This window comes from Saccopteryx bilineata, chromosome 5 (assembly GCF_036850765.1).
Source record: "Saccopteryx bilineata isolate mSacBil1 chromosome 5, mSacBil1_pri_phased_curated, whole genome shotgun sequence".
NCBI lineage: Eukaryota > Metazoa > Chordata > Mammalia > Chiroptera > Emballonuridae > Saccopteryx > Saccopteryx bilineata.
The window spans coordinates 230,207,315-230,223,954 of record NC_089494.1 but is presented as its reverse complement, the minus strand read 5'-3'; the positions used below and the strand labels follow the sequence as shown (position 1 = coordinate 230,223,954).

The window sequence follows — 16,640 nt, the reverse complement described above, 5'->3', positions numbered from 1 at the left end:
TGGGGAGCAGCACACATCTGAAGCAGAGAATCTCACCACTTTATTTCTTTTCAGTCCTTCAATCCTAATGCCAGACCTATACTCTTCCTAAGTCTATGACCACTGAGATATCCTCTCCTCATCTGCCAACAACTTCCAAAATACACATTTATTTCTCAGAGACTTTTCTACCGTTGCATTCTTTAATGTCATGTCACTATTCACATTCAGTCAGGTACTTGCGGGTTTGGAAGGTGCGGTAGGGACTTCCCTGTGCCTCAGATTCCTCGTATGTAAAAGTCGACCTAATAGCATCTCTCCCAAGGCTCTGCTATGAGAACCACATGAAATAATGCACTTGCCTAAGACCTGGCTTAACACCTGCCAGTATGACTACTTTAAGTCTTATTTTTTTTAAAAAATTGTCTGCATATTAAAGTCAGATAGGGAGCGTGTCCTCCTACCAGAGCACCGTTCTGTTAAGTCTGGCCCCTCCTGAGGTCAGGGCTGCAGGCTATCTGTACAGCGTATTTGGTGTATGTGCGTGCATAGATAAGCATTTTGTTTTTCTCTTTCCCTATGTGCCTGGGTCTCCAGATTTCATTATCAAAGAGGCAGAGCCCATCAGAGAATTTGATCAGCAGCCAGGCACGGTTTTTTATTCTTCTCGTCCTTTGTCAGGTCTTTGTTCTGCCTCTGGCTACACTCGAACAGAACCACTTACTGGTGATTAAAAGGAGGGGACTCGCGGCTGGGCGGGGCCTGCCGGGCGCAGGGGCGCAGCGATTGGGTTCACCCTCCGGGACTGCGCGCTCTTAAGTGCCAGCCAGCGGGCGTCGGCCGAACCCTAGCTGAGCCGAGCCCAGCCAGGCACAGACCCACAGCCCCCGACGCCGCGGAGACGTCAGCGGCTAGCAGCTGAGGCTTAGAAACCGACGGGAACAGAAACCCGCCGAGCGAGCAGGAGCCGGACCTGTAGCCTCCCGACGACAGCACCATGAGCGACAGCGGCAATGCCACTCTGCTCTTCTCCGCGTCCTCTCTGCAGCCGGACAACTACACCCTGCCACCCAACGCCAGCGGCGCGAGCCCCGGCGCGGACTTCCCCGGCGCTCCCGCCTCCAGCGCCGGCCCCGGCCCCGGGCTCAGCCTCGCGCCGGGTCCCAGCGTCAATTTCAGCCTCGCGCCGGGTCCCGGCGTCAGTTTCAGCCCCGGCCCCACTGCGACTCCGGAGCCCACGCCCAGCGGCTTCGCGGGCGGCGCAGGCAGCCCGGGCTCTTCCCTGTTCCCTCGGCCCTGGGTCCCCCACGAGCCCCCGTTCTGGGACACGCCGCTGAACCACGGGCTGAACGTGTTCGTGGGCGCCGCCCTGTGCATCACCATGCTGGGCCTGGGCTGCACCGTGGACGTGAACCACTTCGGGGCGCACGTCCGGCGGCCGGTGGGCGCGCTGCTGGCCGCGCTCTGCCAGTTCGGCTTCCTGCCGCTGCTGGCCTTCCTGCTGGCGCTCGTCTTCGCGCTGGACGAGGTGGCCGCCGTGGCCGTGCTCCTGTGTGGCTGCTGTCCCGGCGGGAACCTCTCCAACCTTATGTCCCTGCTGGTTGACGGCGACATGAACCTCAGGTACGGCGCTGTGTCCCTTAGGCATCTTTCTCATGCCATCCAACCGCGTTTACAGCCCAGGGTTCAAGACCAAGGAGAGAGGAAGGAGCGATGGTCAGAATGAGGCATGGAACAGGGAAGAAGAAAGTGGAAGAAGATGTTGACGCCCGGGCTTTAGAAGTCGAGGCAGAGGTGAAGAGGCAGTGTTTGCGGGGGGAAGGATGCAGAAGGGGACGCAGCTGCTGTCAGGGCCTTGGGGTTTATCCACAGCTCTCTCACCGTCTCCCTGATGGCTGGGCTGTCAGCAAGGGCTTTGGCCACTGGAAGACAAAGAGAACTGGGAAGCCTGAAGCCAGGACTGTCAGGACATGCACAACAAAACAGGGCGATTGGTCCCAATAAAGAGTAATCTCCTATAGAGGACAGTGTAATTGAGTTCCACCCAAGTAGTGTTCAGCAGGTTTACCATGTCTACCATGGTGTTTTGAAGGTTTAAAAGGGGTGGGGGGAATGTTCCTTGCCTTCAGAGTCATCCAGACCATAATCAGCTTCATAGGCTTTATGGGGGGGGGGGCAGCATTGCTGAGGCCTCTTTTTCGTCCCCTGGGGTTCATGTTTGAGCTGGACTTGGACGTGCAGCTCTCTTGGCACTCCTCTGGGCTGAAGGAGATCCCCCCCCCCACCTCAGGCTGGGGACTTGCAGTCTCCCTCTTTCCCTCTACCTAAGGGGCAAGAGAGAAGGTTCCCCACGTGCCAGACAGGCCCTTTGGCTTGAAGCCCATTCTGACTGCTGTTCCTTCCCTTTCTGCAGCATCATCATGACCATCTCCTCCACGCTCCTGGCCCTGGTCCTAATGCCGCTGTGTCTGTGGGTCTACAGCCGGGCTTGGATCAACACCCCCCTGGTGCAGTTACTACCCCTCGGGGCAGTCACCCTGACGCTCTGCAGCACCCTGATCCCCATCGGCCTGGGCGTCTTCATTCGCTACAAATACAACCGGGTGGCCGACTACATTGTGAAGGTAAGGTCACTCTTTGCTTTCCACACTTGGCACACCTGACAGAATTCTCTGTCTCTGAAGCCCGGCTGGAGTGCTAGGAAGTCCGAGGGAGGAGTAAGGATTTGTCAGCCCTTGCATGGATAAACTTTTAAAAAAAAATTTTTTTAATTTTATTTAGATGGATAAACTTAAAAAAAAATGTTTGTGCCGCAAAGATAACTTTCGCCTTTTTCAATAATTATAGCTTTAATTAAGACAAAGATTAATTAAAAACAGCACAAGAGAACTCAGTTCTCATAGGAGACAGATCATGTGGGAAATTGATGGCCTGGCTAAAGTAGAAACATTTTCCATGAACAACTCGCATACTACAAAAAAGCAGGTGAAATAAACGAATGTTAATAGAATTTGTACACTAATTTAGAAATGTATTACTCTATCTTTTAAAGGTAGAATTCTAATGCTGAGAAAATCTGTAGATGATTGCTTTAAAATGTTAATTTCTAAAATAAGTTCACACTAATAAAACCTAAAGTATTTTTAAAATGACATCGTGGCAATATAATAGAATGCACAAAATATGAACTTTAAAGCACAAAATAAAATTAGGTTGTCGGTAAATAATGCAGACTATATTTCCATTACTAAGGTTGTGTGTGTGTGTTTTTCCCTTCCCCATTGCAATATTTCATATGGTTTCTAAAGGTAGTGAAGGGATGGGATTTCTATTATTTTGTGCAGTATTTCTAATATTGCTCTATTTTTAAAAACTGATGCTTTTTGTAGCAGGAGAGATTTTATAACAGGTGACTGGAGGAATTATTTAAATATTTGTAGATTACACTTTCTTTGAAAAGTCAAATGTAGCGGTAAATAAGAGTAAACAATGAACAGGGTTCTCATTTTAGGAAGTTAGTCAAATAAAATACAGAACTAATGACTGTAAAATGTACATACAGATACCTTTAGACAAATAAAGAGAAAAAGAGTCACTGCTATGTTTCAATTATGTATATTTAATAAGACATGATCTTTTGGGTTTCACTTATATTAATTTGTTTTTTAAAGTAACTCAGAGGGACTAACTTTTATTAATACAAAAAACAGAGGGTTTTTTTCTGTACATATAGCCATCCTTGAATAAGAGAAATTACGTTCTACAATAAACATATCCTGAATGTAATAAACTTATATGCACATATAAATATACATACATTTTATGTTATATTCTTAATATATCAGAAGATAACTTAGAGATGCACTAAGAATGTATTAAGCTTAATCACTGAGCTAATACTATTAATGTGGTGACATTACTATAAAACCTTAGAATTCTAAGAGAAAGTCAATCAAAAAGGTTATTTCCATGCCGAAACAGATAAATATATTTAAATAATACACAATTCAAAGAGACTAACTTTGAGTCTAAGCTGACCGTATGTCCCCCATCCCTTAACCAGCACATTCATAGGATATGCTTTATCACATTTTTCTACATTTGCAAACACTTTATTTTTCTGTTTTTTTAAAAAATTTATTAATTTTAGAGAGGGTGGAGAGAGAGAGAGAGAAACATCAATTTGTTGTTCCACTTATTTATGCCTTCATTGGTTGATTCTTGTCTGTGCTCTCCCTGGGAGTCAAATCCGTAACCTTGGTGTGTCAGGACAGTGCTCTAAGCAACTGAGCTACCTAGTCAGGGCAGAACGCTTAAAAATGAGCATTGCCCTGGCCGGTTGGCTCAGCGGTAGAGCGTCGGCCTAGCATGCGGAGGACCCGGGTTCGATTCCCGGCCAGGGCACACAGGAGAAGCGCCCATTAGCTTCTCCACCCCTCCGCCGCGCCTTCCTCTCTGTCTCTCTCTTCCCCTCCTGCAGCCAAGGCTCCATTGGAGCAAAGATGGCCCGGGCACTGGGGATGGCTCTGTGGCCTCTGCCTCAGGCGCTGGAGTGGCTCTGGTCGCAACATGGCGACGCCCAGGATGGGCAGAGCATCGCCCCCTGGTGGGCAGAGCGTCGCCCCCTGGTGGGCGTGCCGGGTGGATCCCGGTCGGGTGCATGCGGGAGTCTGTCTGACTGTCTCTCCCTGTTTCCAGCTTCAGAAAAATGCAAAAATGCAAAAAAAAAAATAATAATAATAATAAAAATGAGCATTGAATGTCAGTGCTCACCCTAATGATTTAAAATAGTGCAAAGGAAACTGGAGCCAATATTTTCACAATGAAAAACTCAGATTTTCTGTCAAAGCTTTTGGTGTGGGCACTTAAACATAAGGGAAGTTCTGAATGATAGTTTGGTTTCTGCCAATTGTACATTGGTTGCATGAGTAGTTACTATAATATTACTTCAGCACCCTCTAGGATAGACTTTTTAACCAGCCCAGGTAAAAGTTTAACTAATTTCTTAAAGAGTGTAAAGTATGACATTTTGCCAGTCCCACCCCTAAAGGGCTTCCTCCCAGATGTCCTGGGAACCGGAAACAGCACTTCAGCTGTTTTTCGGGATCTATAGTCTCCCTCCCAAACAACCTCACTCCCCATGTAGAACACAAGCTAACTACCAAACTGAAAAACCAGGGGAGGGATTTTCAGTTTCTGCCTTACTTTTTACACCATATGTCTTACTTGAATGAGTAAAACATACCAGTCAGGATGACACAATATTTTATCCAGTCAGTTGTTTTATATTGAAAGTCCATCTACTGTAATAATCCCTAAGCATCACTAGAGACTTACAGGTGGGAGGTTTCTCATGAACAGATGAAAAAGGGGGACCGCGAGACCGCAATGAGTACCTCACATCCTATGTTTACATCCCCCCCCCTTATGCGATCTAAGAGTTAGTAATTGTTTTGGTATTGCTAACAATTCTCTGAGTTATAAAGCATTTTGAAGGTGAAAAATATCATACTCTTGATCTGGTAAATTTTAATAGCCTGTTATCTATTAATTTCTTATGGAAAAGATGGGTCCTGTTCTTTTCCAGGGGAAGTAATGTTCATTGTCCACTCTATTCATCAGACCACACCTAGTGTATTAGGCTCAATTTTTAAAAAGATTTTATTTATTTGTTTCTAGAGAGAGAAGGGAAGGAGAAAGAGAGAGAAGGGGGCGGAGCAGGAAGCATCAACTCCCATATGTGCCTTGACCAGGCAAGCCTAGGGGTTTTGAACCGGTGACCTCAGCATTCCAGGTCAATGCTTTATCCACTGTGCCACCACAGGTCAGGCACTATTGGGCTCAATTTTAATTGTTCTGTTAAGACGCATATTTACAAATTTAACATGTGCTCAGAATAGTCAAAACTCCAAAACAGAGTTATATGATGGAGGCTGAAAGCCCGGGGGCAGTCTGCCAGAGGAGGGTAGCCTTCTCCATAAAACCAATTTGTAACGTTTGACGGCTGCTTTGCAGGAGGAGTAGCTGGTTTATGTTGCTTCTGTGGTTACAGAACGCAAATTGTCACTAGACATAAGGACAGGCTTCCAAACAATTAGAGCTGTGCGATGTAGGTCTGGAAAGCTGATGAGGTGACCTACCCATCTTCAGGAATACTCTGTCAAAGACTTGTAGAGGTCTCCATATTCTATGGGAGGTCAGACTTGATGGGTCTCTTCTTTCAATAGCCTAGGATTCCCCCTTTCAAGGGCCTGAATTCCTCTTCAACTATCTTATTTTTGACGGCTTGTTTATCCATTTTCCCTCACTAGGTTTCCCTGTGGTCTCTGCTAGTGACGCTGGTGGTCCTTTTCATAATGACCTGCACAATGTTAGGACCTGAACTGCTGGCAAGCATTCCTGCAACTGTTTACCTGGTAGCGATTTTTATGCCTTTAGCAGGCTACGCCTCAGGCTATGGCTTAGCTACGCTTTTCCATCTCCCACCCAACTGCAAGAGGACTGTGTGCCTGGAAACAGGCAGCCAGAATGTGCAGCTCTGCACCGCCATTCTCAAACTGGCCTTTCCACCACGATTCATAGGAAGTATGTACATGTTTCCCTTGCTCTACGCCCTCTTCCAGTCTGCAGAAGCAGGGGTTTTCGTTTTAATATATAAAATGTATGGAGGTGAAATACTGCACAAGCGAGATCCACTAGATGAAGATGAAGACACAGATATTTCTTATAAGAAACTGAGAGAAGAGGAAATGGCAGACACGTCCTATGGCACCGTGAAAGCAGATGACTTCATTATGATGGAAACCACTCAGACTTCTCTCTAAACATGGAGATACAACAGGAGCTTCTACCTTGCTGAAGTATTGCTTCATATTTATAGTCTGGTAGTGTATATGGTTTACATAAAAGATAACAATTGGTTTACGTTATCATACTTGTAACAATTTTGATCTTCCCATTGTAAGGTTGCCTTGGTATATTAACCAAGTGTTTTCACAAATTACAAATCAATGTCGTATTATAACCGGCACCTGGGACAGCCAAAGTGAAGCCTGAACAAGTTAAATGTGCTGTTTGGTTTTAACCATTACCAATTTCCACGACTGTTTCAAATACATAAACTCTTAGAAAACATGGTCTTGGAAATGTAGAATTTTGGTGCACTATCCGACATGAGTAAAAACAAGCTATATTTGTAAAGTATAATTGAGTTTAAATGTAATTGTTGTAAAAAAAAAAAAGTGCTAGCTCAACTTATGAATACTTGACATGTTGAAACTCGACCTGTATTTAGAAAAATCCCAAAACAGGTCAATTAAACCATGAAATATAGTAGTTTAGTGTCGAACCTGTTTTAAATCAGCAAAAAAAAATTACATTAACGAATAGACTACTTGATCTGGTCTGTATTGGTGAACTACTATTTTTACGGTGGAGAAAGCATTTTCTTTTCAACTGGGGACTAACTTGGTCTTCTGCATTTACGTTAACGCACCCCAAACCAATTTATCTTTTGGAGGGATGATTCCATTAGGGAAATTTGTAGAATTACTCTTCACCCCAAAGGATAGTCATTAGTACCTCGTGGAACTCAGCAATACTGCGAGGTCCGCGTTTGAGGCGGGGCGAGTGTGAGGGGTGGAGCACGTGCTCCGGGGGAGAAGACAATTGGCCTAGATGGGGTGTCCTCAGTGCTTTCTTTGAACACTTGCTGAAAGGGTTCAACGAGTAGGCTTCTCGGAGCAGCTCTGAGATAATTAAGTAACCTATAGCCTAAGACCATAGCCTAATCAAAGCAGGTTTCCAAACCTTCGCGTTTTTGCGCACTAGCCAGGGGCACCCAGGCCCGCCTCAGCTTCCTGGGCGGTGCAGACACCTGAGACAATCAGGGTACGAGGGCCACCTGGCTCGGCTCATCCCCGTGATGGTTCTCTCCTGTTGGAATTCTCCTGCCCTTGGCCAAGTTCACTTATAAATCAGTTCGTGGGTGGGAAAGAAAGCCTCTTTTCAGAACATCTAAGCGTTTCTGTGCAGATCTCCGAGTGTGGAAAAGTCCCACAGCCAGGGGAGCGGGGCGCAGCCCTCCCGGCGGGGACCGAGCTGCGGTGGGGCGGGCTCCGGGCCACCCCCGCAAGGCCGCCTATTTAGGGCGCGGGCGCCGGCGGGAGCGGCTGCGCTGATGGCTTCCCTGGGGGACGAGGTGCCGGACCGTTACATGTACCCTGCGTGCCCCCCCTACGCGTACCCGTACCCGTTCCTGCCCGCCGTCAAGGGCAGGGGCTTGGCGGGCGGGGCCGGGTGGCGGCCACGCGGCGGGGGCGCCCCTCCCGCGTCCTCCTCCGCCTCCTCGGCCGGGGAGGCCCCGTCGTCCCTACCGGGCTGCGGGCAGCCGATGGCCGCCGAGTACTTCGACAGCTACCAGCGGGCGCAGCTCATGGCCCTCCTGTCGCAGGGGAAACCCGGCCCGAGCCCGCGGCCCCGCAAGGCGGGCAGCCGGGACGTGGCGGTGCAGGTGAACCCGCGCCGCGACGCGTCGGTGCAGTGCTCCCTGGGGCGGCGCACGCTGCCGCGTCGGCCCCGCGACCCCGGCCTCGAGGGCGCGGCGTCCCCGCAGGCGGCGCGCGGGGGCCCGGAGCAGGACAGCCCCTCGGCCGGCGGCCCGCGGCTCGTGCGCTTCCCGCGCACCGTCGCCGTGTACTCGCCCGTGGTCTCCCACCGCCTCACCACCTTCCTGGAAGGCGCCGCGACCGCGGCGGACCCGCAGAGCCCGGGGGTGCGGGCCGGGGAGCGGAGGCCCCGAGGCCCCGAGCAGGGAGAGGGGTCGGCGAGGACGGCGCCGCAAAGCCCGCAGTCCCAGGAGAAGGAGGAGGCCGAGGCCGGTGAACCTGCCGGGGCTGCCGTCGCTGGAGGCCCGGGAGACGAGGCGGCCCCGCGGACCGCGTCCGGGAGCCCGCAACAGCCGTCGCCGGCGGGGGCTGCCCAGGACGCCGAGGGCGAGATGTCGCCGCGGAGCCCGGAGCCGGCCAAGGAGCGCGTGCGCTTCCAGGTGAGGCCCGAGGCGGCCGGGCGCTGGCCAGGGGCGCAGGGGAGTCCCGGGTGTGCGTCTCCGCGCTCGAAGCCCTGCCCTGGACGCGGAGCTGGTCCGGACACCAGCGGGCGCCAGGCTTCCTTAGGCGCGGGAACGTCTGCGCTTCACCGCAGGCCCGGCAGCAGCGCGTGGCATCCTTCTCCAACAAGTAAAATCAATCGTAGCTTGAGTGTTTTTGGCGATTGTAAAGTATAAGCACCGAGGTTGGCGAGGGAGACGCTCTTTTAACATTCGTCTTCTAAACTCGGATCGTGAGCACGCAGTCCAGTGCTGACTGAGTACTGGATGATCTAGGATGAGTACTCAGCTGAACGTCAGGAGGTGGCCTTGTTGGAAGGAGAGTTCATTCGCAAGGATCCCACTCACTTATGCGAACTGAATGTGGCTAAAGCCACAACTGGGGCGTTGATCAGGTCGCCCCTTACTGATTCTGCCGGCATTTCCAAACCTTTTACTGGAAGCTAGAGCTACTGTAGTGCCTCTCGCAGGGTCTTTCCTTGCTCCTGAAAAGCACCCCTCCTCGGAAACGCAATTCTGCTGAAGCATTTGGGCTGTTGTGTATGGCAGGCTCGGAGGCCAGTTCAGACTAGCCGAACCTGCAGCAGGAATACGTTGAGGGCAGTTGTAACCCAGAGAAGTGGGAAGGGGTAGGTACTGAGAGGCCCGAAGGAGTCCTTCCGGTCTCTTCCATAGTCATCCCTGGGCTGTTGGAAGGGGAGCGGTGGGAAGGAGAGGAGGAGTGAATCAAGAAGTCAGACACAAGCAATGTGCCATTTGAATTCTTAACCTTGCTGGACTTCAGCTTGCTTTCCCTGAAATTGCCCTGAGTGCTCTCCGAGGTTCCTTTCAATTATAAAGGTCTAACTTCAAAAACTTGTAGACAACTCCTTTCTCACTAGGAGGGAAGAAAGTTTAAGAATAAGGCAATACTACTTTAGGTCCTGTTACACATGAATTATGGCTTATCCACCACTTAGATTCCCAGCTCTACTGTTGGATGGAAACTTAACTAGCAGCATACAGAACTTAATTTGCGGTGAACAACTTAAAGTACTTCAGCATGCAGAGTCTTAACTCCTTTTCTTCAGCTTAGCCACTTCCATATGTTGTGTGTTCTAAAATACGACTTTATCTGACAGAAAAGGCCTCCCTAAAAAATCTCAAAGTTTAGAGAACCCTGGGTGTTGGCTTTTCCCTTGCTTGTCTGAGGGAAAATTTGTCAGTAATTTGTCAGTTTGCTTTATGAATCAAGTTAACTTGGCATATAAACTTTTGGGGGCTCATACTTGCTTATGTGCTTAATTAAGCCATTAGCTCACCTAATTACTACCTTGTAGAGACTAATTCAAACCTGACCCTACTTTCCTCCATGATCTGAATGAAGTTGCCAATTTAAGTATGTAGTAGATTCTTCTCAGCTTATGAAATGGAGGATAACAAGGCAGATGTCATGTTGTTTAAACTCTGGTGTCCTTTTGTTCAGTTCTTGGAGCAGAAATATGGCTATTATCACTGCAAGGACTGCAACATCCGATGGGAAAGTGCCTACGTGTGGTGTGTGCAGGGCACTAACAAGGTGAGAGATACCATGTGCCTGGCATCTTTGACAAAAATGTCAAGGCAGTTTTGCTTGAAGCGTTTCTCTCTCATCACAGGTTTACTTCAAGCAGTTTTGCAGAACTTGTCAGAAGTCTTATAACCCTTATCGAGTGGAGGATATCACCTGTCAAGTAAGTCAAATGTTTGCATTTTGTCCTGGCCGGTTGGCTCAGTGGTAGAGTGTTGGCCTGGCATGCAGAAGTCCCGGGTTCGATTCCAGACCAGGGCACACAGAAGAAGCGCCCATCTGCTTCTCCCCCCCCCCTTCCTCTCTTGTCTTTCTCTTCCCCTCCTGCAGCCGGGGCTCCATTGGAGCAGAGTTGGCCTGGGCACTGAGGATGGCTCCATGGCCTCTGCTTCCAGCGCTAGAACAGCTCTGGTTGCGACAGAGCAGTGCGCCAGATGGGCAGAGCATTGCCCCCTGGTGGGTATGCCAGGTGGATCCCGGTAGGGCACATGCGAGAGTCTGTCTGACTGCCTCCTGTTTCCAACTTCAGAAAAAAAAAAAAAAGTGTTTGCATTTTGTGTCTGAAATGGGGACTGGGTGAGGATTTTGCTGTAAGTTTCCTAGAGGTACAGGTTTTGACAGCTTTTTGTTTGTTTTTTGACAGACAGTGAGAGAGTCAGAGAAGGGGACAGATAGGGACAGACAGATGGGAAGGGAGAGAGATGAGAAGCATCAGTTTTTCGTTGTGGCTCTTTAGTTGTTCATTGATTGCTTTTTCATATGTGCCTTGACCAGGGGACTACAGCAGAGTGAGTGACCCCTTGCTCAAGCCAGCGACCTTGGGCTCAAGCCAGTGACCTTGGGCTTCAAGCCAGTGACCATGGGGTCATGTCTATGATTGCATGCTCAAGCCAGAGACCCTGTGCTCAAGCTGGTGAGCCCACGCTCAAGCCAGCAACCTTGGGGCGTTGAACCTGGGTTCTCTGTGTCCCAGTCTGATGCTCTATCCATTGTGCCACTGCCTGGTCAGGCTTGACAGCTTTTTTTGCAGGAGCTTGGGAATAATACTTAATTGGGAAATAGACCCTCCGTTTCAATTTCCTTCCACCCTTGCAAATCTTGGACATGTTAACATCTGTGGAGACCGGTACCTCACTTGCAATATGGAAGAACATTTGCCTACCTGCTGCTTAGTCTAATGCAGGGGTCAGGAACCTTTTTGGCTGAGAGAGCCATGAATGCCACATATTTAAAAATGTAATTCCATGAGAGCCATATAACGACCCGTATACATTACACATTATCCAATAAAAATTTGGTGTTGTCCCGGAGGACAGCTGTGATTGACTCCAGCCACCCACAACCATGAACATGAGTGGTAGGAAATGAATGGATTGTAATACATGAGAATGTTTTATATTTTTAATGTTATTATTTTTTTATTAAAGATCTGTCTGTGAGCCGGATGCAGCCATCAAAAGAGCCACATCTGGCTCACGAGCCATAGGTTCCCGACCCCTAGTCTAATGTAAGAGAAACTGAAAAAATAAAAAACAACAAAAAAACCAGTACACTGTTCTACTAACATAAGGTGCTCATTGTTGCCTGTTCTGTAAAGAAAATCTAAGTTGCCCAACTTTATAGGGTTAAGTGGTCACATGGCTTGCTTACTACTAAGCCAGAATTGCTGCTCTGCTGAGGGGCTTAGATTATCTGGGGGGGGTAGGGGGAGAGGTGACTAGACTAGCCACTCCCCATGGAGCTGGTGGAGCCTGACTTACCAGGTTGAGACAACCTAGCCCAGTGGTCAGCAAACTCATTAGTCAACAGAGCCAAATATCAGCAGTACAACGATTGAAGTTTTTTTTGAGAGCCAAACTTTTTAAACTGAAACTATATAGGTAGGTACATTCCTTATTGAGGTAGTGCCCGCACATGGTATTTTGTGGAAGAGCCACACTCAAGGGGCCAAAGAGCCGCATGTGGCTCGCAGGCTGCAGTTTGCCGACCAGGGGCCTAGTCAATGCACTTGTCTCAAGTAGGATGTTGAAAACATGATCACCATAAGGTGGATGGAGAGAAGCTAAGTGTGGAAAACTGGTTAGACTCCCTTAGACCTGGCCGAGTGGGGCCAAGTGCTAACGTGGGATGTCCGAGGCACCCTGCTGTGGGCTCGGCAGTTGCTGCTTTGCCTTGTGCCTCAGCTTGGGCTCATCTGCAGTAGGTGCAGTGAGGAGGCAGGCAGGTCCGTGATGCCAGGACTGGTCTACAGCTTGCTACTCATCACTAGCCTCACATTAGCTTGTTTTGCAACACTTTTATTTAAACTTCTCTCCCCTGCTTGTTCTCCAGCCTTCAAGTGCCGGGGGGGAGGGGGGGGGAGGCTTGCTATAAGAACTGTTTCAAAAGAAACGAAATCCTGTGCAACATGGGACCACAACAAATGGTTCAACACCCTCTATTTGTAACCCTGTCATTGCTAGCAGGGACGCAGACAGGATTAGCACAGGGCCTTGCGTAGGGTGCATTCAGTAAGTATTTGAATGGACTAGAAAGCGTTGACCTTCTGAAAGTGCTTTCTTCTTTTTTTCAGAGTTGTAAACAGACTAGATGCTCCTGCTCAGTAAAACTTCGCCACATTGACCCTAAACGGCCCCATCGCCAAGATTTGTGCGGGAGATGCAAAGGCAAACGCCTGTCCTGTGACAGCACGTTCAGCTTCAAATATATCATTTAAGAAGTGAACGTGGAAAGCCGGTCCGGCTGAGCGTGTGCTGGTGGAGCAGACAAGTGAGCTTTTTCATGCCCCTTCTCCGTTCTCTCTTCACATGAAAGGCTGTGTTTTTGACAAAGCCTTTAAATAAAGGTATTGCAAAACAATTGCATAAATATATTTTTTTAAAATAAAGGTTTAGGAGAGCTTGTCCTGTGCTAACGCTCTGGGCCTGTCACTTTAATAATATTCATTCACCGTAGGTGGAGCAGCCAGGCTCTGAGCTATATTAGTCGCTTAGAAAAATGTAGAGGCTTGTAGTTAGGTTTACTGCATATGTGGGTCGGTCTGTAGGGCTGAGGCTTATAAGTGGGGCGGGGCTTGAATAAGGAGAAGCCATCTAAGGAAGCATGCTTCTGAAGGTGGGGACAGAGCCATCCTGGACGTACGGGACAGTTGGGGATAACCCTGAGGCGCTGGCTAGCTGTGGGTGGGAGCTCAGTGCATCCTGACCTGTCTAGTAGGTGACAAATTCCTGGGGCTGGCAGGGGAGGTGTGCCGTGAATAAAACTGAGTTGTTAATCAGAAAACTTCACAGTTGGGGTGTGGAATGGGGTTGCTAAGGGCAGCTTTTAAAGATGTTAAATAACATCATTAAATGGACTTCAGGTGGGAATTCTTTAAAAAGTAGGTCTCCTAATACATAAAGGTTTTCAAGTGAGTTGACAAAGAGAGGTTTAGCCTTTATTTTTATTGACTTGCACTTCTACAACTACAAAGTGTTTTCACCATCTAAGGATTCTCTAACTGCACCTAATAGCTTCCTACCCAAGTCCCAGGAAAACACGGAGGCCTCATTCCCAGAGCTCTCCTGCTGGACGATGGCCCTTCAGCGAGCCTCGGGGGCCACTGATGTAATGGTGACCAGGTGCTGATTGTGCCCCTTTCCAATGTTCTAGCTAGCCTATTTAAGTTAGCCCTCACTGCCTCAGAGGGCCATACAAGTAAGCCTGTTAACATCTTGGATTCCTGTGTGTAGACAAACGTAAGGAATAAAAACCTAAAATGAGTCCAAGGTCTCTAGGCCCTCAGAGCAACGGGAAAGGCCCTCTGCATCCACACGGACCTAAGATGCTTGTGAAAATGTAGATTCTGAGGCCCCTACCCTTACGGAATCACTGGAGCAGCATTTAACAAGCACCTCACATGTTGCCTATGGAATTGAAGTGTAAAAACTAGCAGTTGAGCCAGCTTTGCACTTACTATGGAAAAGCATGGGTGTGGCCCCTCCCAATTATGGAGCTTCTAGTGTACAGGGTACATAGCCATTCATTTCTGCATTAAAATATGAAATGGAAGGACTGCCATGTTAACATAGAAGAGCTAGTTAATTGTCTGTAATAAATAGGGGATCTGACTTGGGTAGGTTAGGTAGGGCTTGCTTAAAAAATGATACTGCATCTGAGTTGAAATTGGGTGAGCTGGATTAGGTGAAGTGAGGAAGGAGAAACTTTCCAGATTAAGCTAGCATGTGCCAAAGCCCGGCGGAAAGTGGTAGAATGCCCTGGAGGACGGGGCTGGGCACGATGGCAGGTGAGACTGGCAGGCCCAGACTGGGAACACTTTTTTTTACCTTGTTCAGAGATCTGTCACTAGTGAAAATCTGCAAGATTTTAAAGCTCCAGTGGGACACAGGAACAGATGCAGCTGTAAAAAGAAATAGCGACCCTGGCCGGTTGGCTCAGCGGTAGAGTGTTGGCCTGGTGTGCGGGGGACCTGGGTTCGATTCCCAGCCAGGGCACATAGGAGAAGCGCCCATTTGCTTCTCCCTCCCCCACCCCCTCCTTCCTCTGTCTCTCTCTTCCCCTCCTGCAGCCAAGGCTCCATTGGAGCAAAGATGGCCCGGGCACTGGGGATGGCTCCTTGGCCTCTGCCCCAGGCGCTAGAGTGGCTCTGGTCGCGGCAGAGCGATGCCCCGGAGGGGCAGAGCATCGCCCCCTGGTGGGCAGAGCGTAGCCCCTGGTGGGCGTGCCGGGTGGATCCTGGTCGGGCGCATGCGGGAGTCTGTCTGACTGTCTCTCCCCGTTTCCAGCTTCAGAAAAATACAAACAAACAAAAAAAGAAAAGAAAAAAAAAGAAATAGCCCCTCTGGCTGAACAGTGAATGCCTGTAAACCGCAAGGAGACTTGCAAAGATAATGGTTCAACCTGACACCTGTTACCAATTTGGTTGAGGTTGTGGACAAGAAACTCATTTTCCTTATATGGCATGCAAATGGTGTGCAATATGTACTCAAGCATTTGCTGAATGAACGAACAATAGTAAGATACCCAGTGCTTCTAATATTCTCCATATTGCCCCCATTTGCTAAAGTGATAGATCACTTTGAAAAAATTGTAAAAGTCATAAAACACAATTACATTGATTCTCATCTTATTTCCTTCCGTTTAGGTCATCAGTTCTCAACCTGTGGGTCGCGACCAAAACACAGGGGTCGCGACCCACAGGTTGAGAACCGCTGGTTTAGGTTATAGGGTATAGTGTATGAGCAGCTCTCACAGATCCAAGGGAGGGGAGCTTACTCTGAACTGTGAGTCTGTTCCAAGGAACCGTGGAACTAGTTCCTAAACTTAAGGTAGATTGTAGGTTGTAACCATACCTGGTATTTTCTATCACTAAAAGTAGGAAATACTTCTACGTTGTATAGAAACCCTTCGGCCTTCTATACTGCTCACAAAGATTAGGGGATCTTTTATTTAACATAACTATAGTCATATGAAGTCATATAGTCATATGAAGCGATAAAACGTCCCCTAATCTTTGTGAGCAGTGTATTTGAGAAGCGGCATGAGGGACCTCCAGATCTCTTCACTTGGAGTTTTACAAACTAAAAATGATAAATTTAGTGGGCAAAAGAAAAAGGATGTATGAGCAAAAAAGGGCTCTGATAGGGATTTAATAAGGTGTTTAATAAGTTGCCCATTTGATATATTTGTCAGTGAGTGCAGACTCTGGAGTTAGAGGATCAGAAGCAAAGAAACACAGGTTTGGGGAACATGCTTTGCAAAGGAATAACCCTAACGACTCTGTTTGCATCTGGATTCATGCAGGTGTGTTCACTCACGTTACTAACAGACTTAGTTACATGTAAGTAAATATTTAAAGCAAATTTCAACTGTGTGAAAGCCTTGATATGGGTAGTTAACCTATTTTATTGTCTGTTTACAGAAAATTTAAGAATGAAGGTAGTTTGAAAAGTTTCTCAATGAGGCACACTGTAAACATTCATCCTTTCTTAAAATACAGCACAAACC

At 48.3% G+C, this 16,640-nt stretch overlaps 2 protein-coding genes across 2 annotated transcripts; both read left to right on the top strand.

The window, feature by feature from the left end:
- The first annotated feature begins 922 nt into the window (after window positions 1–922).
- On the top strand, window positions 923–7,221 carry SLC10A4 (solute carrier family 10 member 4). Its single transcript, XM_066280473.1, has 3 exons — window positions 923–1,602; window positions 2,393–2,603; window positions 6,291–7,221. The coding sequence occupies exons 1-3, from the start codon at window positions 977–979 to the stop codon at window positions 6,801–6,803; spliced, it is 1,350 nt and encodes a 449-aa protein (XP_066136570.1). The 5' UTR covers window positions 923–976; the 3' UTR covers window positions 6,804–7,221.
- An 864-nt stretch (window positions 7,222–8,085) lies between these two features.
- Window positions 8,086–13,350, top strand: ZAR1 (zygote arrest 1). Its single transcript, XM_066232840.1, has 4 exons — window positions 8,086–9,025; window positions 10,551–10,643; window positions 10,723–10,797; window positions 13,207–13,350. The coding sequence occupies exons 1-4, from the start codon at window positions 8,159–8,161 to the stop codon at window positions 13,348–13,350; spliced, it is 1,179 nt and encodes a 392-aa protein (XP_066088937.1). The 5' UTR covers window positions 8,086–8,158.
- Window positions 13,351–16,640: the final 3,290 nt, after the last annotated feature.